Source organism: Rhinoraja longicauda, chromosome 20 (genome assembly GCF_053455715.1).
Source record: "Rhinoraja longicauda isolate Sanriku21f chromosome 20, sRhiLon1.1, whole genome shotgun sequence".
NCBI lineage: Eukaryota > Metazoa > Chordata > Chondrichthyes > Rajiformes > Arhynchobatidae > Rhinoraja > Rhinoraja longicauda.
Genome location: NC_135972.1, coordinates 7,955,471 through 7,978,531, shown reverse-complemented (window position 1 = coordinate 7,978,531; position 23,061 = coordinate 7,955,471). Strand labels below are relative to the sequence as shown.

At 43.4% G+C, this 23,061-nt stretch overlaps 2 protein-coding genes across 3 annotated transcripts in view; both read left to right on the top strand.

Moving 5' to 3' along the window:
• The window catches only part of LOC144603351 (sorting and assembly machinery component 50 homolog B-like), a 26,721-nt gene extending 8,699 nt beyond the window's left edge, over positions 1–18,022 (top strand). The window contains exons 2-15 of the mRNA XM_078416501.1: positions 3,235–3,345; positions 3,845–3,946; positions 5,165–5,252; positions 9,293–9,399; positions 9,492–9,622; positions 9,982–10,069; positions 10,739–10,867; positions 11,238–11,309; positions 12,113–12,199; positions 13,045–13,115; positions 13,201–13,268; positions 15,404–15,550; positions 16,446–16,587; positions 17,884–18,022. Coding sequence (XP_078272627.1) covers positions 3,235–3,345; positions 3,845–3,946; positions 5,165–5,252; positions 9,293–9,399; positions 9,492–9,622; positions 9,982–10,069; positions 10,739–10,867; positions 11,238–11,309; positions 12,113–12,199; positions 13,045–13,115; positions 13,201–13,268; positions 15,404–15,550; positions 16,446–16,587; positions 17,884–17,929 — 1,389 coding nt within the window. The 3' untranslated portion in view covers positions 17,930–18,022. The remainder of the gene's footprint in view (positions 1–3,234; positions 3,346–3,844; positions 3,947–5,164; positions 5,253–9,292; positions 9,400–9,491; positions 9,623–9,981; positions 10,070–10,738; positions 10,868–11,237; positions 11,310–12,112; positions 12,200–13,044; positions 13,116–13,200; positions 13,269–15,403; positions 15,551–16,445; positions 16,588–17,883) is intronic.
• Positions 18,023–20,244: 2,222 nt separating this feature from the next.
• Positions 20,245–23,061, top strand: part of parvb (parvin, beta) — a 46,066-nt gene continuing 43,249 nt past the window's right edge. For both annotated transcript variants that reach the window (XM_078416893.1, XM_078416892.1), the window contains exon 1: positions 20,245–20,437. In XM_078416893.1, the coding sequence (XP_078273019.1) occupies positions 20,320–20,437 (118 nt within the window). In that variant the 5' untranslated portion in view covers positions 20,245–20,319. The remainder of the gene's footprint in view (positions 20,438–23,061) is intronic.

The following is a 23,061-nucleotide window of genomic DNA, read 5'->3' as shown; positions in this document are numbered from 1 at the left end:
CAGTATAGCAAAGGGGATTACAGAGGCATGAGGCAGGAGCTGGCCAAAATTGACTGGAAGGAGGCCCTAGCAGGGAAGACGGTAGAACAGCAATGGCAGGTATTCCTGGGAATAATGTAGAGGTTGCAGGATCAATTTATTCCAAAGAGGTGGAAAGACTCTAAGGGGAGTAAGAGACACCTGTGGCTGACAAGGGAAGTCAGGGACAGCATAAAAATTAAGGAGAGGAAGTATAACATAGCAAAGAAGAGTGGGAAGACAGAGGATTGGGACCCTTTTAAAGAGCAACAAAAGTTAACTAAAAAGGCAATACGGGGAGAAAAGATGAGGTACGAGGGTAAACTAGCCAATAATATAAAGGAGGATAGCAAAAGTTTTTTTAGGTACGTGAAGAGGAAAAAAATAGTCAAGGCAAATGTGGGTCCCTTGAAGACAGAAACAGGGGAATTTATTATGGGGAACAAAGAAATGGCAGACGAGTTAAACCGTTACTTTGGATCTGTCTTCACTGAGGAAGATACACACAATCTCCCAAATGTTCTAGGGGCCGGAGAACCTAGGATGATGGAGGAACTGAAGGAAATCCACATTAGGCAGGAAATGGTTTTGGGTAGACTGATGGGACTGAAGGCTGATAAATCCCCAGGGCCTGATGGTCTGCATCCCAGGGTACTTAAGGAGGTGGCTCTAGAAATAGTGGAAGCATTGGAGATCATTTTTCAATGTTCTATAGATTCAGGATCAGTTCCTGTGGATTGGAGGATAGCAAATGTTATCCCACTTTTTAAGAAAGGAGGGAGAGAGAAAACGGGTAATTATAGACCAGTTAGTCTGACATCAGTGGTGGGGAAGATGCTGGAGTCAATTATAAAAGACGAAATTGCTGAGCATTTGGATAGCAGTAACGGGATCATTCCGAGTCAGCATGGATTTACGAAGGGGAAATCATGCTTGACAAATCTACTGGAATTTTTTGAGGATGTAACTAGGAAAATTGACAGGGGAGAGTCAGTGAATGTGGTGTACCTCGACTTTCAGAAAGCCTTCGACAAGATCCCACATAGGAGATTAGTGGGCAAAATTAGGGCACATGGTATTGGGGGTAGGGTACTGACATGGATAGAAAATTGGTTGACAGACAGAAAGCAAAGAGTGGGGATAAATGGGGCCCTTTCGGAATGGCAGGCAGTGACCAGTGGGGTACCGCAAGGTTCGGTGCTGGGACCCCAGCTATTTACGATATACATTAATGACTTAGACGAAGGGATTAAAAGTACCATTAGCAAATTTGCAGATGATACTAAGCTGGGGGGTAGTGTGAATTGTGAGGAAGATGCAATAAGGCTGCAGGGAGACTTGGACAGGTTGTGTGAGTGGGCGGATACATGGCAGATGCAGTTTAATGTAGATAAGTGTGAGGTTATTCACTTTGGAAGTAAGAATAGAAAGGCAGATTATTATCTGAATGGTGTCAAGTTAGGAGGAGGGGGAGTTCAACGAGATCTGGGTGTCCTAGTGCATCAGTCAATGAAAGGAAGCATGCAGGTACAGCAGGCAGTGAAGAAAGCCAATGGAATGTTGGCCTTCGTAACAAGAGGAGTTGAGTATAGGAGCAAAGAGGTCCTTCTACAGTTGTACCGGGCCCTGGTGAGACCGCACCTGGAGTACTGTGTGCAGTTTTGGTCTCCAAATTTGAGGAAGGATATTCTTGCTATGGAGGGCGTGCAGCGTAGGTTCACTAGGTTAATTCCCGGAATGGCGGGACTGTCGTATGTTGAAAGGCTGGAGCGATTGGGCTTGTATACACTGGAATTTAGAAGGATGAGGGGGGATCTTATTGAAACATATAAGATAATTAGGGGATTGGACACATTAGAGGCAGGAAACATGTTCCCAATGTTGGGGGAGTCCAGAACAAGGGGCCACAGTTTAAGAATAAGGGGTAGGCCATTTAGAACGGAGATGAGGAAGAACTTTTTCAGTCAGAGAGTGGTGAAGGTGTGGAATTCTCTGCCTCAGAAGGCAGTGGAGGCCAGTTCGTTGGATGCTTTCAAGAGAGAGCTGGATAGAGCTCTTAAGGATAGCGGAGTGAGGGGGTATGGGGAGAAGGCAGGAACAGGGTACTGATTGAGAGTGATCAGCCATGATCGCATTGAATGGCGGTGCTGGCTCGAAGGGCTGAATGGCCTACTCCTGCACCTATTGTCTATTGTCTAAAGGGATTTTTAAAGTGTTTGGGACTTGGGTAATGATGGGAGTGTTTTTTTTAACGCATTCTTTGTTTCTCCGCGAACGGATAATGAATACTTCCGCAATGGTGTTGGTCAAGTAATTCTACTGTTTTCATACGATGATGAGTTGGGAATGTGATGGATGCCCAAATAAGGATGGACATGAAGATAATCGATTTTCTGTCACCTTATTGGTCATCTCAGTTAAAAGAGTTGTAGGTCTGGCAGGTGTTGTTGAAGCAATTTATTTGTAAATTAATGTAGGTCGGTGCATTGTGTGTGCAAAATGGGATGTAAAACTGGTGTTGTGCGCAAGGCATAGATGGCAATCTAGCTAATTGCTGTCTGTTCAGTAACATTTAGCTTATTGATTGTTGCATCTACAACCGTCCAGATGCAATGATTTTGCCTCTCGTATTAATGCAATCCCAGTCAGTTCTTTTGAGGAAGCTAACGGATCATGGGCGTGGAGCAGCTTTGGTCAGCTTGGAGCAACCAGGCATATTCTACATTTGCATAAATGATTATACCTTTATATCTAAGATAGACACAAATGCTGGAGTAACTCAGCGGGACGGGCAGCATCTCTGGAGAGAAGGAATGGTTGATGTTTTGGGTTGAGACCCTTCTTCAGGCTGAAACGTCACCCATTCCTTCTCCAGAGATGCTACCTGTCCCACTGAGTTACTCCAGCTTTTTGTTTACATCTTATGTTTAAACCAGCATCTGCAGTTTTTTCTAACACATACCTTTATATCTGTTTCCATACTTACATTTTTGAGAACTCAAGTTAAATCAAACACTTTGAGCCTGAACTAATCAGACTTTTTGATGAAAAGCTGAGTATGTTTTGATGAAAAGCTGGGTCTGGGGAAAGGAGGAGAGCTGTTCAAACGTTGTATAATGGGATCAATTTGATTTCAGTCTGTATGTTGACATTTGGTAAATGTGTTTCTTTGCAAATGTAATACAACAGATTAAAAAATATAACACAATTTTTCAGAGCTTGGAGCCCCTCCCAGTGACTGGTTCAAAGTTATCACCTCCATTGGATGAAGCCGAAACAGTTGAAGTGGAGCCTGAAACCAAACAGGAGGTGCTGGAAAATAAACAGGTGATTATTTATTTAGGGTAGTTTACAGATACAGTGCGGAAACAGGCCCTTTGGCCCACCGAGTCCACGCCGACCAGCGATCCCTGCACAATTACACTACCTGCACGCACTAGGGACAATTTAGAATTATACCAAGCCAATTAGCTGACATACTTGTACATCTTTGGAGTGTGGGATGAAACCGGAGCATCCGGAGAAAACCTATGCAGGTCACGGGTAGAACATATAAACTCTGTACAGACAACAGCTGTGGTCAGGATCGAACCCGGGTCACTTGGCGTGTAAGGCAGCAACTCTACTGCTGCACTCTTATATGGGTATTTTTTGAGATACCACTTATGTTTGTTTGTGAGAATTTTGTGAGTACTATTGCCACCTCTGAGGAACATGTCCTGACAAATTCTATCCCCATGACAAGTTGCAATAAGATGAAGTCGCTGGCGAGAAGAATGTCCAGGATAAAGTATTGATGTATAATCTTCTCTCTCTCCCATTTCAGGTGGTCGTTCAGCATGTGCATATTGATGGAATCAGCAGAACTAAAGATGATCTTTTGGTATATGAAATAGCTGATGTATTCAAAGCTAAAAACCTCATTGATGTAAGTATTTCAAACAAGTTCTAAAATTGTATTGCTCAAGTAAGGTTGCATTTTGGAAACATAAGTTAATGGGTTAAATAGATTGAAGGTGCTAAGGGGAACTGAGAATTTGTGGAGAAAATCCTTTATCCCTCTGGATGGTGTATCTTGACTAGATGATGCCTGAAAATTAAAATGAAGTCTATTAAGAGTGCCATTTTACTTTATGCATACAGTTCCAATTCTAATGTAATGGCTCCTATTTCAATTTATGCTTTGAATCAAGGGAACTGTATACAAATCATACCTTAAAGTCCAGTGGCATCAGTGATTCATATTAAATCAGAGATTTTCATTTTCAAGTTGAGTTAAATCCCAGAGTCTGTATTAATTGCAGATTACATTAAGATGACTGGGGAGACTAATCTCTCTGCAACACCTTGTGTCGGAAGAAACTGCAGATACTGGTTCACACCAAAAAAACTGAAGTAACTCAGCGGGTCAGGCAGCTTCTCTGGAGAGAAGGAATGGGTGACATTTAGGGTCGAGACCCTTCTTCAGACTGAGAGTCAGGGGAGAGGGTGTCTAGAGATATGGAAAGGTAAGGTGTGAAAATGATAGATCAACGCAGGAATTCAAGGAAATGTGGAATGGTTCATTGTTAGCCAAGGGGAAGGTGACAAGGAGACATACAATCAGTAAAATTTGTCAGTAGGGCAGTGAAACTAGTCGGAGAACTACGGTGAAGGTGGGACAGAGAGAGGGAAAGCAAGGGCTACTTGAAGTTAGAGAAATCAATTGACGACGTCACCCATTCCTTCTCTACAGAGATGCTGCCTGTTCTGCTGTGTTACTCCAGCTTTTTTTGTGTCTATCTTTGCAACACCTTACTGTTTTGTCTGTCAATCTTCCCCTATTTAGCTCATATCATCAATTGACCTGCCAATATAACATTATCTATCATTTTGATTTTTCACACAGACAAGTAGTTCTGGACCAAAACAATTCTTTCTATATCATTCTCAATACAATCGATCCTTTCTTTTCCACCATCTACAATACTCACTCCGTTGTCCCCTCAAATTCAACCAGTTCAGCGATTGCAAAACAAATTAAAGACATTAAGTTTCTGTTTAGCAGGTGATGTGCAGGAGTTGTTTCACAAAAGTTCCAATTTTCTTCGCCGGTGTATTTTGACAAAATAACAGTGGACCATTTTTTCCCCTCAAAAACAAAAAGGTGATGAAGAAATCTCATGAAGCTCGTGAGCGGTTGCTTCGGCTGGGAATTTTCAGAAACGTCGAAGTCCTCATTGACACTGCCATGGGTAACTTTCAAATATTCTTGTTCTTGCCTTCTGTTGCCCAGTGTTGATCTGTTGTGACTCTCTGGGGACTTAGCTGTCAACACAACCAAACACCATTCCTAATAGTGTCAAGTGTAATAGATTGTGCCCACAGAAACTTTATCAGTGAGCAATGTGGTTCCCTAGTGTATTCTAACATGGAGTAATAAGGCAGGGTTTTTGTTCCCATACAGAGCAGGCTCAACTGGTCTGAAGAAGGGCCTCGACCCGAAACATCACCTATTCCTTCTCTCCAGAGATGCTGCCTGACCTGCTGAGTTACTCCAGCTTTTTGTGTCTATCTTTGGTGTAAACCAGCATCTGCAGTTCCTTCCTATATCTCTTGTTGTTCATGTTTTTTTTTGTTGTTTTTAAAAATAAAAAAAATTAATTAATTACAGTGCATATAACAACAACAGTCAACCCCATCCCTCCCCTTCCCTACATAATCATGAAAACAAACAAACAAAAACAAACAAATAAATAAAAATAAAAATTTTAAAAAAAAACATAACTACAATGTGACAAAAAAGACAAAAGCACAAAAACATGAGGCAAGGTAATTTTCACAAGTCAAATATTTCAGTATTTTCACTGCTGGATTCAAAGAAGGTACAAAAGCATGTGGCATTGAGGGGATAGTTTTACTTGTCCTTAATATGCTGCAGCACTGGGTTCCATATGTTGAAGAACTTTTGAGGGTTGCCAGACAATTCATATCTCAACCTCTCTACGTGTAAGATGCCCATTAATTCTCTTAACCCAGTCTCAAACTGAGGAGCAGAGTCTGATTTCCATAGTTTCAAAATACATCTGTTGGCAATTACCATACCATAAACCAAGATTGTGCGAGCATTATGGTCTAGCTTCTCAAGCGTTGTGGAATAACCGAATAGAGCAGTTTCAGGGTCCGGAGTTAAAGTGACGTTTAAAACAGTAGAGTACCATTGAAATAAAAGACACCAAAAGTTGTGAAGTTTTGGACAAGTCCAAAAGTGGTGAGCGAGTGTACCCTCAGCGGTCTTGCATCTATTACACAAAGGTGAGAGATCAGGAAAGATTTTATGCAGCTTAAACTTAGAGTAGTGTAATCTGTGTATAACCTTGAATTGAATCAGTTGTAGCCTAGAATTAATAGAACAGGATTTTATACTTTTCAGTACTACCTTCCAGACATCGTCATCAATTTCAATGTTAAGGTCTTCTTCCCAGGTTTGTTTTATTTTTAAAGTAGATTTATCTAGTTTGTTTGAAAAGATACCTACAAAAGATGAGATTAGGTTCTTTGCTTCCGGGGGACCCAGCAAAATTTTGGACAATGGGTCGTCTTCAGGCAGGGACTCAAAAAGCGAATTGTTTTGTCGAACATAATTTCTTAGCTGTAAGTACCTGAAAAATTGAGTTTTGGGCAATGAGAACTTGGATTGTAGCTGATCAAATGATGCAAAGTGTCTATTTATGTAAAGATCTTTTATTGTAACTATCCCTTTACAGCTCCATTCTCTGAACGCTGTGTCTGTAAATGATGGGGGTTATGCCAGATTGGGGCGTGCATTGACGTATTCGGAAGCTCACAAGCTTTCCTAATTTGGTGCCATATTCTCTGAGCATTGGACAGAGTGAAGTGATCCTCTCTAAGAGAGGTGAGAGATCTGGGTAATGAAAAAAGGAGAGCAGGGAGAGAAGTTTTTGGGGTTAAGCTTTTTTCAATCGCCAGCCAAGGGGGCTGGTCATATCCAACTCCCCGTTCATATGCATACTGCCAGTATACCATGACTCTAACATTGGCCGCCCAATAGTAATATAAAAAGCACGGTAACCCCAGTCCCTCCTGTTCCCTCGTTTTTTGAAGATAAGCTTTTGAGATCCTGTGTGCTTTATATCCCCAAATAAATGGCATAATGATAGAATCGATTAACTTAAAGTAGGATTTGGGGATAAAAATAGGGACATTCTGAAATAAATACAGAAATCTCGGCAGGGAGACCATCTTTACTGCATTCACGCAGCCAATCAAGGAAATAGGCAACGTTCTCCATTTCTCTATGTTCTCCTTTAGCTTGTTCAACCTTTCGGTAAAGTTAATTTTAAAAAGGGTCTTGGGGTTTTTAGATATTTTAACGCCCAGATATTTTATACTGTCCGGATTTGTTTTAAACTGCATGTTGGCTAAGAATACAGGGTCTAATTCTGCTGTTAACGATATAAGTTCACTCTTCTGCCAGTTTATAGTGTAACCTGAGACCTCGCCAAAGGAATTAATAAGCTGGAATAGGTAAGGGACAGAATGTTCAGGGTCAGATACAAAGATGGCAATATCATCCGCATAAAGCAAAATCTTATGTTCCACCCCACCCAGTATTATTGGTTTTATAAGCACATGCCCTCTTATGCCGATTGCCAGCGGCTCAATGGCTAACGCAAAGAGGAGCGGCGAGAGGGGGCAGCCCTGTCGCGTACCCCTCTGAAGGGCAAAAGGAGGTGACCTATCCTGGTTTGTGAGTATGGAAGCGGTGGGATGAGCATATATAAGACGTACCCAGGAAATAAAAGAGGCACCAAGACCAAACTCTTCCAGCACTCTGAGTAAATATCCCCACTCAACCTGATCCCCACTCAACCTGATTGTTGTTCATGTTGATTGGGGAGCAGCAAGGGGTTTTGAATGGAAGGGAAAAGTGAAGATACTAAATATACAGGGCCGTCATTGTATGTGTAACAGCCGGGAATAAGAGGGACCTGTGGTGGTGGGGGTGGGGGGGGGGACCAGACGAAGAAGGGGTCAACAATATTTAAGGGTTCTTTGTAACTTTGTCTGTGCCTTGTGGTGACTTTTTGTGTACTGTGTTTGCACAAACAAAGAATTTCACTGTACCTTCACGGTACATGTGGCAATAAAGTATCCACCTATCTATCTAAGCAGAGGTCTGACAACAAAACACTCATTCACTTTCTTGGTTGGGTCACGGGGATTGATACAGATTAACTCATTAAACTGAGGATAGGGATTAATACAGGAGACACAAGGAACAGCTGGCACTGGAATCTTAGGTAAAACACAGTGCTGGAGTAACTCAGCAGGTCAGGCAGCATCTCTGGAGGACATGGATAGATAATGTTTCGGGTCAGGACCCTTCTTCAGGCTGGGATTAATAACTGATGGGAAAGGTTGATCTGTGCGTAAATTGTGTCCTGATTTTAAAAATATTTCCACACTTGGCCAATGTAAATTTTAAAAAGTGTTAACTTTAACCATTTACAAAAGTGAAATGGCTAGCCTTTGTTACTTTACATTTTGTTATATAGTACTGACAACATTTCAGATAGTCAACTTGCACACTGGAAGCCAAGTAATGTGTGTGACCTACTCCCCTATGTGCTTTCTCAATGTGATTGTCACAAAATGTTTAGTTGAATTACTTTTAAAGTGACTTTATAAAGGAAACACAGTGGCCAGTACCCAACCCTTATCAAGCAAACACCTAATCATCTCTTTACCAACCTTACCATTTATTTATATATATCTTTTCTATCACCTTGATGTTTATGTGTAATATAAAATAATAGCCCTTAAAACGGTTGCATTCAGAAAATCAGTTTGTTTAAAAAGAAAGTTTTGCTTTGACTTATGAGGGCGACACAGTGGCGCGGCGGTATAGTTGCTGCCTTACAGCGCTTACCGCACCAGTGACCCAGGTTCGATCCTGGCTACGGGTGCTTGTTTGTACGTTCTCCCCGTGACCACGTGGGTTTTCTCTGAGAATGTTGATTTCCTCCCACACTCCAAAAACGAACAGGTTTGTAGGTTTATTGGCTTGGTATATATGGACAAACTATTCCTATTGTAGGATAGTGTTAATGTGTGGGGATCGCTAGTCAGTGCAGACTCGGTGGACCGAAGGGCCTGTTTCTGCACTGTATCTCTAAACTAAACCACTGTCAGTGTGTATAGCAGGGGACTATGCAAGAGAATACTTCACCCCTTCTCGTTCTTTGTTTGATGGGTTTTGTTGGTTCTAAAGGTGAGGAGGCGTTGGTGGATGGATTGGATGTGATCTTTGAGGTGAAGGAAATGAGGCGCTTAACTGGGAGTTACAACACCATGGTTGGGAACAATGAAGGAAGCATGGTAAGGTGATCTCCATTATAAAGTATGAACTGCTGCAAAGGCAATTACAATTGTTCCCAATAGATTTATTAAAGTCATATTTTTCTTTATAGGTTTTGGGTTTGAAGCTACCCAATCTGTTCGGCCGGGCAGAAAAGATAACTTTCCAGTTTTCGTATGGAACAAAGGAGACTTCCTATGGCATATCGTACTTTAAACCAGAGCCAGGCAACTTTGACAGGAAGTAATGCTGTTTTACATTCTTTTTGTGCTTGTTTATTTGAAAAACCCCAGAAAATTATGATCTTTTTGCTTTTGCGGGTGTTTGATTCGGTTGGTGGCAGTGGTAAAAAGAAAGAATTTGGAGCCCAAAGAAGAAAATAATGTTTAATTTAAAAATAATTGAGCTTAAAATAAAACCACCGTGGTAGTATTGGTTGTAATGTTTAGCTGCAAACTTACCGTTGTATTTATGGATCCATGGATCTACAAGGACAAGTTTAAATTTAATTGTAGCTACTTAAAAATAAGTGAGCAAATAGTGCAGGAAAAAATAGTAAATGAAAAGTGGATCATCAATTAAAACATATCCGTCTTCTTCAGCTATTCCGTTAACTTGTATAAGGTGACGGGGCAGTTTCCCTGGAGTTCTCTTCGTGAGACTGATCGAGGAATCTCAACAGAATACAATGTAAGGATGAGACACTATTTTGTTAATCCATTTTAATTGCTAATGTCAGCAAAGTTACTCGAGTGACAACACTTTGTATTGGTAAAGAAATACGTTTACTATTACAGCATATGCAGTAGTCCAATAGGTTTCAAGTGATATTTGAGAAAGTAACGGTGTGATTGAATCATCATAAATATTTGTGTCCTGATCGAAACTATTAAAATTTTGTGTCTTAAATGTGCTCATAGTGGCACACTTTTGGTTTGTGATGGAGACTTCCATAAAGAGACATCTTTTTCTGCAGTGTGGCCAAACAATGTTTATTGTAACGTGTACCGAGGTACAGTGTAAAGCTTTGTTGCGTGCTAACCAGTCAACAGAAAGACAATACATGATTACAATCGAGCTATCCACAGTGTGCAGATACATGATAATGGGAATATCGTGAATGACATTTAGTGCAAGATAAAGCCAGTAAAGTACGATCAAAGAGGGTCTCCAATGAGGTAGATAGTAGGTCAGGACAGTCTACCTTATTGGAGACCCTCGGACCATCTTTGACAAAATATATCGTTGGCAAACTTGAGAAGATTTTGAAAACCAATGCAATGCAGGCTAATTGTTCTGCTCTACTTTTGATGTGGTGCTTCTGATTTATTGATCTAAACAACGATCATTTCCTCATAGTTTCCTCTGTGGAAGACCCATCATACTCTCAAATGGGAAGGAGTGTGGAGGGAGCTGGGCTCTCTGTCTCGCACAGCATCGTTTTGTGTTCGGGAAGAAAGTGGTCATTCTCTCAAATCATCGATTTCGGTAAATCTTCAATTACTTCTACTGTTTTTATTTTTAGCAGCCAGATGCAGTTACATGAATTAACCGGCTTCATTGAAAAAGGTTTACTTTCTAAAATGTTTTAATTTCCCTGCTAAATGGTATCTCATTTTCTAATGTTAACTGTTCAGCTTATTATCTTAAAACCTGTATCGCAATCAGAAATTGAACAGGCATTATTCAGAATGGGCTAATTCTGCTGCTACAACTTATGAACTTATATTTCTTATATATTGTAATCTATTCGTGTTATGTGGTCTCTGTACAGAATGACGGTTACACTTGTGTTCGTGGTAACACAAAGGTTCTGGATATTAATGTCATATTACATACATGTGTTATGTTTTCACAGCACTCTATGTCCATTGACACCCGAAACTCTGCAATCATTCCTAAACGTGGAGCTTTACTTAAGATAAACCAGGTAAAGAATAAGTAAATTTGAGAATGATTACACACTATTGAAATAATTATTTGTTATAGCTTTGGTTAATTTGAAACAGGTCATTTGGAAAATGTGACTTTCTTTTTTAACTGGAATCGATAACAATTAGATTGTCCTTTAAACATCAGCCTGTGCTGTTTGATTATTAACAGCATTAACAACAACTTTCCAATCAATTGGCAATTTATTATTCTGAAGTGACACAAGTCGCTCAAGGGGGCCACTAGCGGTAGAGTTGCTGCCTTACAGCGCCGGAGACCTGTGTTCGATCCCAACTGCTGTCTGTATGGAGTTTGTACGTTCTCCCCGTGACCGTGTGGGTTTTCTCTGAGATCTTCGGTTTCCACCCGTACTCCAAAGAAGTGCAGGTTCGTAAGTTAATTGGCTTGGTGCAAGTGTAAATTGTCCCTGGTGTGCGTAGGGTAGTGTTAATGTGCGGGGATCGCTGGTCGGTACAGACCGAAGGGCCTGTTTCCACGCTATATCTCTAAAGTAAACTGTATTAAAGTTTGCACGCGTGTTAACAAGTGATACTTGATTCTGAACCGTTTAAGGAGAAACTAGGGCAAATGGCCAGACCTTGGTCGGAATGGGCAAGTTGGACTGAAGGGCCTGTTTCCGTGCTGTATGACTATGACTCTCTCAATGATTCAAAGCGTGAATTAAAAAATCTCTTTAAAGATATTAGCAATGTCTGTCCTGTATTTTATTTGCAACCCATATTAATTGTGCCTGGCTGAAATGCGTTTTTGCCATGACTCACCATTTGCTTATTTAATTAGGAACTGGCGGGTTACACGGGAGGTGATGTGAGATTTCTGAAGGAGGACTTCGAGCTGCAATTCAACAGGAGCCTTCTCTGGGATTGTGTGAGGATTCACTTAAATCATTTGTGCATTACATTTAACAAACAACCCATTTGCCCAGCATTGTTAAACTTAGATCAGGATTGTTGTGGACTGGAGGTGAAAAACATCTGTACTTTGCAGCCTATAGTTAATTTGGGAAGATGTAGAATTTTGTGTTGGGAATAACTTTGTTGATTGAGGTTTTACTGAAAGGTAGGTGGGGAGTGTGAGGTGATGGAAATAATCATTCCCTAAACAAATTCATTTCAATGTAAGTAGCTTTAACAGTAATTTCTTTTCATCTTATGTTCATGTTGCTGCACTTGCTGTTAGAAGTCATTAATTACAGATATGTAACTTAAAAACAAGTTTTTTTTGCTTTTAATTCCTGATCATCTTGATTAATAACAGATATACAATAAATGCATGCCTAATACTGTATAAACATTTATGCACATCTAATCGTTCAGTACTTACATTTGTGCACTGATGGTTAGAATAACTCCAGCTAGGCTTAAAAATAATTCAAAGCTATAACAGTATTTTTAAAACCAAATTCTCCCATGTTAGCTATCATTGAAAAATATGAAAAGTTCCCTCAATTTAAAAAAACATTTGGGCAGGTACATGGATAGGATTGGTTTAGTAGGATATGGGCTAAACGAAGGCAGGTGGGACTAGTGTAGATAGGGTATGTTGGTCGGCATGGGCGTTTGGCTGAAGGGCCTGTTTCCACACCATGACTAATTAATTTAAATGTGATGGGGAACATCGTTATTTTGCTGCTGTTTTTATTAATAATGTATATGAAACAATGTGGGCACATTGTACAGTGAAGTAGCTTTGTATTTGTATTTACTGAGTAGGTTCTCTCAGCTTCTTTGTGGGGTGGCCTTCTCGTACCAATTGGAGACAAGCCGTCCTCTATTGCCGATAGGTGAGTGACACGTGCATGGCAAAAAGGCAAGATTGTGGTAAGGTGGTTGATCTACTGGCTTCATCGTGTCACTTTATGTGTCCAGGTTTTACCTTGGAGGACCAACAACTGTCCGTGGTTTCAGCATGTACAGTATTGGACCACAGAGTGAAGGTACGTGTAAGGTATAAGCAAGCCTTTGCAGATGCTGGCTTACAAAAGAAGACACTGGAGTAACTCAGCAGGTCAGGCAGCACCTCAGGAGAACATGGAGAGGCGATGTTTCTGGTCGGGACCCGTTGTCAGACAGAAGACCCGAAACATCATTCCATGTTCTCCTGAGATGCTGCGTGACCTGCTGAGTCACTTCAGTGCTCTGTGTCTTCTAAGCCATGTGTAAGATTTTGTGTGCAGCAATTTTAAATTTATCTATGCATGCAAACATGTTTGGTGCAAGAGTCTTTGCAAATATCACAGAGTTACTCTAGCATTTTGTATCTATCCCAGAATCTTTTATTGGCTGTTGCCTATATTTCTCTGCAGCTTAATAACAAAATTATGCTTCGGATTTTATGGTGGGTTGGTGGAGGTGCGAGTGAACTATATAGTCTTGGAAATTTTGCAGCTTCAGTCCTTTATATGAATCCCTTCAACTGAATTCATTCATTTAAGCTAGGGTAAGCTGCATATCAAGGGTCAAGAATCAAGTGTTTAATTGTTATTTGTACTGACAGTGGAACAATGACATTATTACTTGCAAGAGCAGCACAATCAGTCTGAAGAGGAATCCTGACTTGAAACATCGCCTGTCCATTCCCTCCACAGATGCTGCCTGACCCACTGAGTTCCCCCAGCACTCTGTGAAATGTCACCTATCCATGTTCTCCACAGATGCTGCCTGACCCACTGAGTTCCCCCAGCACTCTGTGAAACATCACCTATCCATGTTCTCCACAGATGCTGCCTGACCCACTGAGTTCCCCCAGCACTCTGTGAAACGTCACCTGTCCATTCCCTCCACAGATGCTGCCTGACCCACTGAGTTCCCCCAGCACTCTGTGAAACGTCACCTATCCATGTTCCCCACAGATGCTGCCTGACCCACTGAGTTCCCCCAGCACTCTGTGAAACGTCACCTATCCATGTTCTCCACAGATGCTGCCTGACCCACTGAGTTACTCCAGCACTTTGTGAAACGTCACCTATCCATGTTCTCCACAGATGCTGCCTGACCCACTGAGTTCCTCCAGCACTTTGTGTTTTGCTCTTAAATTCTAAAGTTTAGTTGATGTTTTTGATTTTCCCCATAAAATCCATAATCTCCCTCTCATTAAATTGTATGGTCAGCAGATTTTCTTATTGACTTGGAATTTTGCTTTGACAACCGTATAATTTTGATTCCTTTCCCTCTTTCCCCCCACAGTATGAGTTATATTACAGCGTCAACTACCAACTTTGTTGTTCAGTTATTTAGTTCAGATCATTAAGCCAAAGTTTGAACAGCACAGTTCCTGCTACTAATCTTATGAAAAGCAACTTTCTACTTTCTCTAATTGGAAAGGCGATTCTGTACTGCTAGCTTCTGTGCTATTTTATCCAGTGGGCTAATCTTTTCAACTATATTCCTCCTATATCTCATACCCTAACCCTATAACAAACCCACTGTGTGGTCACTTAGCAAGTTATGTTGAAATTTTCAATTTTGATTTTTCTTTCCCAAACATTTATTTAAAGCAAAAGTGACTGAACAACAGTATCACTGTCCTTGAATAATTGCAAAATCAGCTAAACGAACTTCTCTGAAGCAAAGAAAGATTTAAACCCCCCCCCCCCCCCCCAAATTTTTCATTCTGTTGAAAACAGTTTCATAGAATGTTACTACCTATTTATAGTTTTTTTTTAAATGCCCTGGGGAAAGTGTTAAGCCATTGGACACTGGAGAAAACTTTGTGATGTATCAATGTAAGATGTTCAGAGTGCCCTTGAAATAATTAGTAGTAATAATGCAGTGTGTTCAGACTGCAATGGAAAAATTGCAGGGAAATAATTGCAAAGTTATTCTTGCCTATCTATCTTCTATATCACAAGTGCAAACTTTTATTGAATAAATAATCATTATAATTTATTATTAAAATCATATTTTGTGTTTGTGTTTTAAAATAAAAACAATCCTTGTATATTACAGATTTGTGTAGACATCAATGGGAAGATCTGGAGTTGAAATAGATTTAATTGTGTCGAGCTATACATGATGTAATGAGTTTGTTTTTCTCTGCTTTGTCCTGGCCTCCCTCTCTCTGCTTCTCAAGGAGACTACCTTGGAGGTGAAACATACTGGGCTGGAGGCGTGCACTTGTACACCCCTCTGCCATTCCGTCCGGGCCACGGAGGATTTGGAGACCTCTTTAGAACGCACTTCTTTTTGAATGCTGGCAATCTTTGTAACCTCAACTATGGTATGTCAGACAAATCTGCTCCACAGGTCCCTGCTCTTGTTAAGTTGAACACTGATTTACACAACCTGATTTGGTCAAACCGCCGAGCAGTTGGATAACCCTCTCTCTTGTATGCAAGTGAGCAATCTGGGGAAGATTGCAGATTGCAGCAGGATTTACGGGGATGTTGCCAGGATCTGAGGGCTTAAGCTATAGGGAGAGTTTAGGGAGGCTTGGAATGTATTCCTTGGAGTGCAGTAGGATGAGGTGTGGCCTTCTAAAGGTGTATAAGTTCATGAGAGGAATAGATAGGGTGAATGCACAGACACTTGTATCCAGAGTAGGGGAATCAAGAACCAGAAGACATGGGTTTAAGGAGATAGGGGAAACATTTAATAGGAACTTGATGGGCAACCTTTTCACACAGAGTGGTGGATATATGGAACGAGCTGCCAGAGGAGGTGGTTGAGGCATGTACTCTAACAACATTTGAAAGACATTTGGATAGGTACATGGATAGGAAAGGTTTAGAGGGATATGGGGTGGTCTAGTGTAGATGGGGCATTTTGGTCGGCATGGGCAAGTTGGGCTGAAGGATCTGGTTTGGTGCTTTATGATTCTGTTTATTATTATTTATTAATAATAAATTGATGTTTTATTCTAATGTATGACTTCAGGATCTGGGCCTTAACTGTATCATTTTGAGGCACATTACTTGTGATCAGGATTTTTTCATTGTTCTGCAATACCCCAAAACAAAAGTTACTGTTGGGATTTCAAAGGGTTCCAAGGACATGGAATGGAATTAAATATTCCATACATCGGAATTACTTTGCACAATACTGACTCCTTGCATCGTTTTGAAAAAATAGCATTTGAAGCCACTTTTTTTTGTTTCTTTGGACGTTTTGTACAGGTGAAGGTCCCAATGCACATCTGCAGAGGCTGGTAGAATCTATCCGGTGGTCGTATGGAGCAGGCATTGTTCTGAGACTGGGGAACATTGCTAGACTGGAACTCAACTATTGTATTCCCATGGGAGTGCAGAGTGGCGATAGGCAAGTACTGCGTGCACTTCATTAGTCCTGTTGGACAAATGTTTTGGTTAATAAAAAAATAGTTTCTCATTGGTAAGCTCTCTATTTAAGCTCTCTGCATGTAGTTGGTTAAGCTGTGTGCAGTTTATTAGTTGCACACATGTAGGTCCATGTGAAAAAAAGGATCAATCACACAGGGTGTTGGCATATAAATTAAAGCACAAAGTGCTGGAGCAACTCAACGGCTAAGGCAGCATCTCTGGGAGACATGGGTAGATGAAGTTTCACATCAGGACCCTTCTTCAGAGCTCAAAGAAGGGTCCTGACCTAGAACATCGCCTTTCTATGTTCTCCAGAGATGCTGCCTGACTCGCTGAGTTACTCCAGCACTTTATGTCTTGTTTTGTAAATCAGCAGTACTCTGGGATAATAATAACCATAGTTTAGTGGGGGGGGGTTATGATTCAATGCAAAAAAAATATCCTTATTTGTCAAATAAGATGGGGTGGGGTGGTGGGGGGGGGGAGGCTGTAGATAAAGACCCAAAATGTCAACTATCCATGTTCTCTGTGGATGCTGCCTGACCAACTAAGTAACTTCAGCACTTTATGTTCATTCTTGATAAATGGTTTGTTTTTAGAAGAGAAATTCAGAAAAGATGGTATACAGATTCGTTAAATGGAAGAATTTGTTGAGGTAGTTGTCCCTATTAAGTTAAAATTTATTTTAGCATGACTATACATCAGTAGAAAGATGCTAAAATGATCCAATTATTCTGGAAATTGTCTTTACAAATGTGTTCTGTATGATTTGATGCATCTGCACCTCATGGAAATTGAAGACTTTGAGAAAGGTCATCATTTTGTCATCATCCACTCACAACTCATCTTGTAGAATAGGAAGAGCATTATTAGTTTAATTCCTTAAGGAGTTTCACTGAACAAAGAGTTATAATGGCAAAGATAGACACAAAGTGCTGGAGTAACTGAGCATGTCAGGCAGCATCCCTGGAGAAAAAGGAATAGATGATGATTCAGGTCAGGACTGTTCCTCATTATCATAATGGCATTTGGAATGACTGCTTATATCTTGGACAATCTGTGGTGCTGATTTCCATCTGATTTGAGACGCAGAAAAAAAGCATGTGTGCTGATGTATGAAATTAAAATGAAAAAAAAACTGTTGGCTTCATCAGTGTCTGAAAAATGACAACTTCACATTGGCTATGACATTTTGTTTTCAACAGTTTTATGTTGGGTATAATCAGGATGATTTTTTAAATGTAATAATCTTTTTGTTTCTCTCTACCTTGTGCAGAATATGCGATGGTGTCCAGTTTGGGGCAGGAATAAGGTTTTTGTGATTCCATCGAGAAGCTGCAATGTACGGACGGGTGTTCCACTGTTAAAGCCAAACCAGTACTTAATCCAAATTATAATAAAGCTATTTCTAACTTGATATTGGGTCTATATTTTTGCACTACATACTTTCAAAAGCTAAAATGCTGGACGGCACGGTGGCACAGTGGTCGAGTTGCTGCCTTCCAGTGCCAGTGACCTGGGTTCCATCCTGACCAAGGGGGCTGTCTGTACAGTAATATAAGAAAATAACTGCAGATGCTGGTACAAATCGATTTATTCACAAAATGCTGGAGTAACTCAGCAGGTCAGGCAGCATCTCGGGAGAGAAGGAATGGGTAACGTTTCGGGTCGAGACCATTCTTCAGACTGAAGAAGGGTCTCGACCCGAAACGTCACCCATTTCTTCTCTCCCGAGATGCTGCCTGACCTGCTGAGTTACTCCAGCATTTTGTGAATAAATGGGGCTGTCTGTACAGTTTGTACGTTCTCCCTGTGGCTGTACAGGTTTTCTCCGGGTGCTCTGGTTTCCTCCCACACTCCAAAGACGTGCAGGTTTGTAGGCTAATTGACTTTTGTAAATTGTTGTTGTGCAGAATAGAACTGGTGTACAGGGTGAACGATGGCCGAAGTGGAGTGGGTGGGCCGAAGGGCCTGTTTTGTTGCTGCACGTGCTAAAACAAAAACGTTTGGAACAAAATAAATGGTGTCGTACCCTGCCAGCCTCTCAAGCTACTCCTTTATTTACTGAGATCCTTGCCGATGTGCATCTTAATTCCGTCTACTTGCCCTGAATTTGCAAACTTTTACGTCCTTGCCATGCAAAAATCTATTCATCTTGGACTTAAAACTATCTAGGGTTTTCTGCAGGAGGTGTCATGGTTACCTATGTTCAAAATGAAGCAGATGACACGGAGAATGCAAGTTAAAAGCCTTTAATTGCAAACAACGGCTGGAACAGTCAGGATGTCAACCATCTGACTGCCCACTTAGTACATCGGGCAGCCTCTTTTTATAGGATTCTTCCAGCCTTATCTTCGTTACCTTATCTCCTACTCATACTCCCTTTTTACAGTCATTCATCTTTTTGCAGTCACCCTGTCTACCTGGCCACCATTAAACTCCCAAGTACCACCCCACTCATTGATGAATGTCTGTATCCCTTCACATTTCACCTTTTACCCCGCCACCATTAAACTCCCAAGTACCACCCCGTACCACCCCGCTCATTCCAACTCGTATATTTCTTCTCCTTGCTCCACCATTACTTTTGACAGGGAGCAGGGGTAGGTAAAGGCTAAGGGGTAGGTAAAGGCTAAAAGCAAAGGAATCTCGCCGCCTGAGCAGTTACAGACACGTGTCAAGGGTAAGGAATGTCTAGAGCGCCTTAATTAGTTACAGAGAGGCGCCTAATGCCCAAGTAGTTGCAAACCTTATCTAGAGCGCCTTAATTAGTTAGAGAGGCGCCTAATGCCCAAGTAGTTGCAAACCTTATCTAGAGCGCCTTAATTAGTTACAGAGAGGCGCCTAATGCCCAAGTAGTTGCAAACCTTATCTAGAGCGCCTTAATTAGTTACAGAGAGGCGCCTAATGCCCAAGTAGTAACAATGTATAAAATAATACCGTAACAAAGTCTAATGTATAAAATAATATCGTATTATCTCCCATAGAGGGAGTTTCACATTCTATCACCGTTTTTTATGATTAAACATTTCATCCCACCACCCCTCCCTACCATCCACTACAATAGACTGTTTTTAAAGATCAATATCTCCTTGTTTACTTATTCATGTATATCTCTATAGACTCCTTCTCCCCTGACTCTGTCTGAAGAATGGTCTCTTGGCAACTTCTTGTCACCTGACCCTTCTCCCCAGAGGTGCTGCCTGACCTGCTGAGTTACTCCAGCATTGTGTGTTTATCTTTACTGTATGTTAGCTGCCTCAACTAACACCTCCATATTACCCACCACACTCTTGAGTGGAAGAGGTTGCTCATCAGGTTCCCGTCCTGCGGGGGGCGCTGCGGGTGGAGGAGGGTGGTTCACCACATCCCTGTTCTGCGGGTGGCGCTGCGGGCGGAGGGTGGTTCATCACATCCCGTGCTGCCGGGGGCGCTGCGGGCGGAGGGTGGTTCACCACATCCCGTCCTGCGGGCGGAGGGTGGTTCACCACAACCCGTCCTGCGGAGGGCGTTGCGGGCGGAGGGTGGTTTACCACATTCCGTCCTGCGGGGGGCGCTGCGGTTCACCACATCCTGTCCTGCGGGCGGAGGGTGGTTCACCACAACCCGTCCTGCGGGGGGCGTTGCGGGCGGAGGGTGGTTTACCACATCCCGTGCTGCGGGGGGCGCTGCGCCGGTCCCGGGAGGGCAGTGAGTGCCAGCGGGAGGCGCCATGGCCACCACACCGGTGAGATCCCCCAGCAGCCAGCAGACGAGCAGGATGAAGAAGGACGAGTCGTTCCTGGGGAAGCTGGGCGGCACGTTGGCGAGGAAGAAGAAGGCCAAGGAAGGTGAGGAAGCTGAGCCTGGGGACAGTCAGGGACAACATGGAAATGGGTGGAGTTGGGGATGGGGTGGGATGTGCAGGGGTGGAGGGAGTGGTGGGTGTGTGTGAGGGGGGGGGGTGGGTGGGTGTGAGGGGGGGTGGGATGTGTAGGGGTGGGTGTGTGTGAGGGGGGTGGGATGTGCAGGGGTGGAGGGAGTGGTTGGTGGGTGTGAGGGGGGGGGGTGGGTGGGTGTGAGGGGGGGGGGTGGGTGGGTGTGAGGGGGGGGGTGGGATGTGTAGGGGTGGGTGTGTGTGAGGGGGGTGGGTGTGTGTGAGGGGGGTGGGTTGGTGTGAGGGGGTGGGTGTGTGAGGGGGGTGGGATGTGCAGGGGTGGGGGTGAGGGGGGTGGGTGTGTGTGAGGGGGGTGGGATGTGCAGGGGTGGGGGTGAGGGGGGTGGGTGTGTGTGAGGGGGGTGGGATGTGTAGGGGTGGGGGAGGGATGGGTGTGAGTGTGTGTGAGGGGGGTGGGTTGGTGTGAGGGGGTGGGTGTGTGTGAGGGGGGTGGGATGTGCAGGGGTGGGGGTGAGGGGGGTGGGTGTGTGTGAGGGGGGTGGGATGTGTAGGGGTGGGGGTGAGGGGGGTGGGTGTGTGTGAGGGGGGTGGGATGTGTAGGGGTGGGGGTGAGGGGGGTGGGTGTGTGTGAGGGGGGTGGGATGTGTAGGGGTGGGGGAGGGATGGGTGTGAGTGTGTGTGAGGGGGGTGGGTTGGTGTGAGGGGGTGGGTGTGTGTGAGGGGGGTGGGATGTGCAGGGGTGGGGGAGGGGTGGGTGTGAGGGGGTGGGGGAGGGATGGAGGGGAGGGGTGGGTGGGGGAGGGATGGGTGTGAGAGGGTGGGGGAGGGTAGGGTTGGGTGTGAGGGGGGGTGGGGGAGGGGTGGGTGTGAGGGTGGGGGATGGGTGGGTGTGAGGGGGTGGGGGAGGGATGGGTGTGAGGGGGTGGGGGAGGGGGAGGGGTTGGTGCGAGGGGGTGGGATGTGTAGGGGTGGGGGTGGGCAAGAGAGGGTGGGGCTGGGGAACAGTGGTGAAGAGGGTTAGGAGGGTGTGGGATGAATGCGTGGGTGGGTGGGGATGAAGGGTGGGCCGGATGGGATGTCGGGGAGCAGAGGGTGATGGGGTGGGATGTAAGTATTGGTGGGAGTGATGGGTGGATGAGGATAATGTGTAGGGGTGGGCAGGATGGGGTGGTGGTATAGTGTAGGGGGTGGGAAGTGTGGCTTGGGGATGAGGGATGGAGAGTGTAGGGGGAGGGATTGCGGTTGGGGGTACGAGTGAGGGGTGGATGGGGTTGGGGCCGGATGGAGTTTGGGGGTGTGAGGGTGGGGATGAGGGATGGTAGTCTGGATGGGGTGGAGAGAGTAGGGGTTGGGATTGAGTTTGGGGGTGTGAGCGGGTGAGGGGTGGGTGGGGTGGGGGTCGGATGGAGTTTGGGGCTGAGTGATTTGGGGTAGTGGGATGGAGGTCGGGTGTGTAGGTGGGGTGGGGATGGGGGTGGCGAGTGTAGGATGGGATGAAGGTTGTGTGCCAGTGAGGGGTGGGTGGGGGTGTGATGTGCAGGGGTAGAAGGGGCTGAAGGGTGGGCAGGATGGGATGGAAGGTGGGATGAAGGTGTGGGCTGGTGGCCGGGAGGGGGTGGAGGGTGTAAGAGGTGGTGTGGAGTTTGAGGGTAGTTAGTGTTGGTGAGGGGTGGAGGTAAGGAGTTTTGGTCGGGAGGGGATGGAGGGTGTCAGGGTTGGTTTGGGGTGGGGGCCATATTGGGTGGGGATGGAGGTGGGGGGGTTGTTGGTAGAATGGGGATCAAGAGGGGGTGTAGCTCTGTGCCACAATGAGGCTGAGGGAATGGCGGAGTTGAGTGTTTAATTATCATATATACTGACAATGGAACAATGAAATGATCACGTAGCACTATTACAGGTCTGTAAACACTGTAACTCACTGCACTCATAGATAATATAATAAAACCTAAATACACTAAATACCAGAACAATTCAGCAGGTCAGGACGTCTGTAGAGAGAAACCATTTCAGAATTAACATTTCAAAAGTCAACGACCTTTCCCTGTAACTCAGAACTCTATTTACTTCCCCAAATCTGCCCGATTCCCAACCAACTGAGAATTTCCAGCATTTTACACTGTTTTAATTCCCAATTTTGAGTTTGTCCCTAGTTTTTTAACTCTACTATAAAATCATTAATGTAGTGCTGTTTTAATGTTACTTCAATAATGTCGTGTTCCAAAAGAGGGAAACCAAGTATATTCTCTTATATTTTAATATTTATTGACGGAAACAGTACACATTTCAATTAATTCAAAATGATAAATTTAAGCCATCAGTTATACAGATCCTCCCTGAAACTTTTCTTCAGTTTAAATGCTGATAAAGATTAAATTATTAATATTTTGAAGAAAATGCATTGTTAATCAAGTAAGAAATTCTTTGTTCCATTTCGGGACATATAAAAATCAAACACTCTTGACTCTTGGTCCTTTTCTGCGTGAGACTATCTTGTCAAATGTTGATGTTTAAGATTTGAATTTTGATGGTAAATCAGCAAAGTTGCACCTTAACCAAACCCATGTTGTTTTAAGTGCC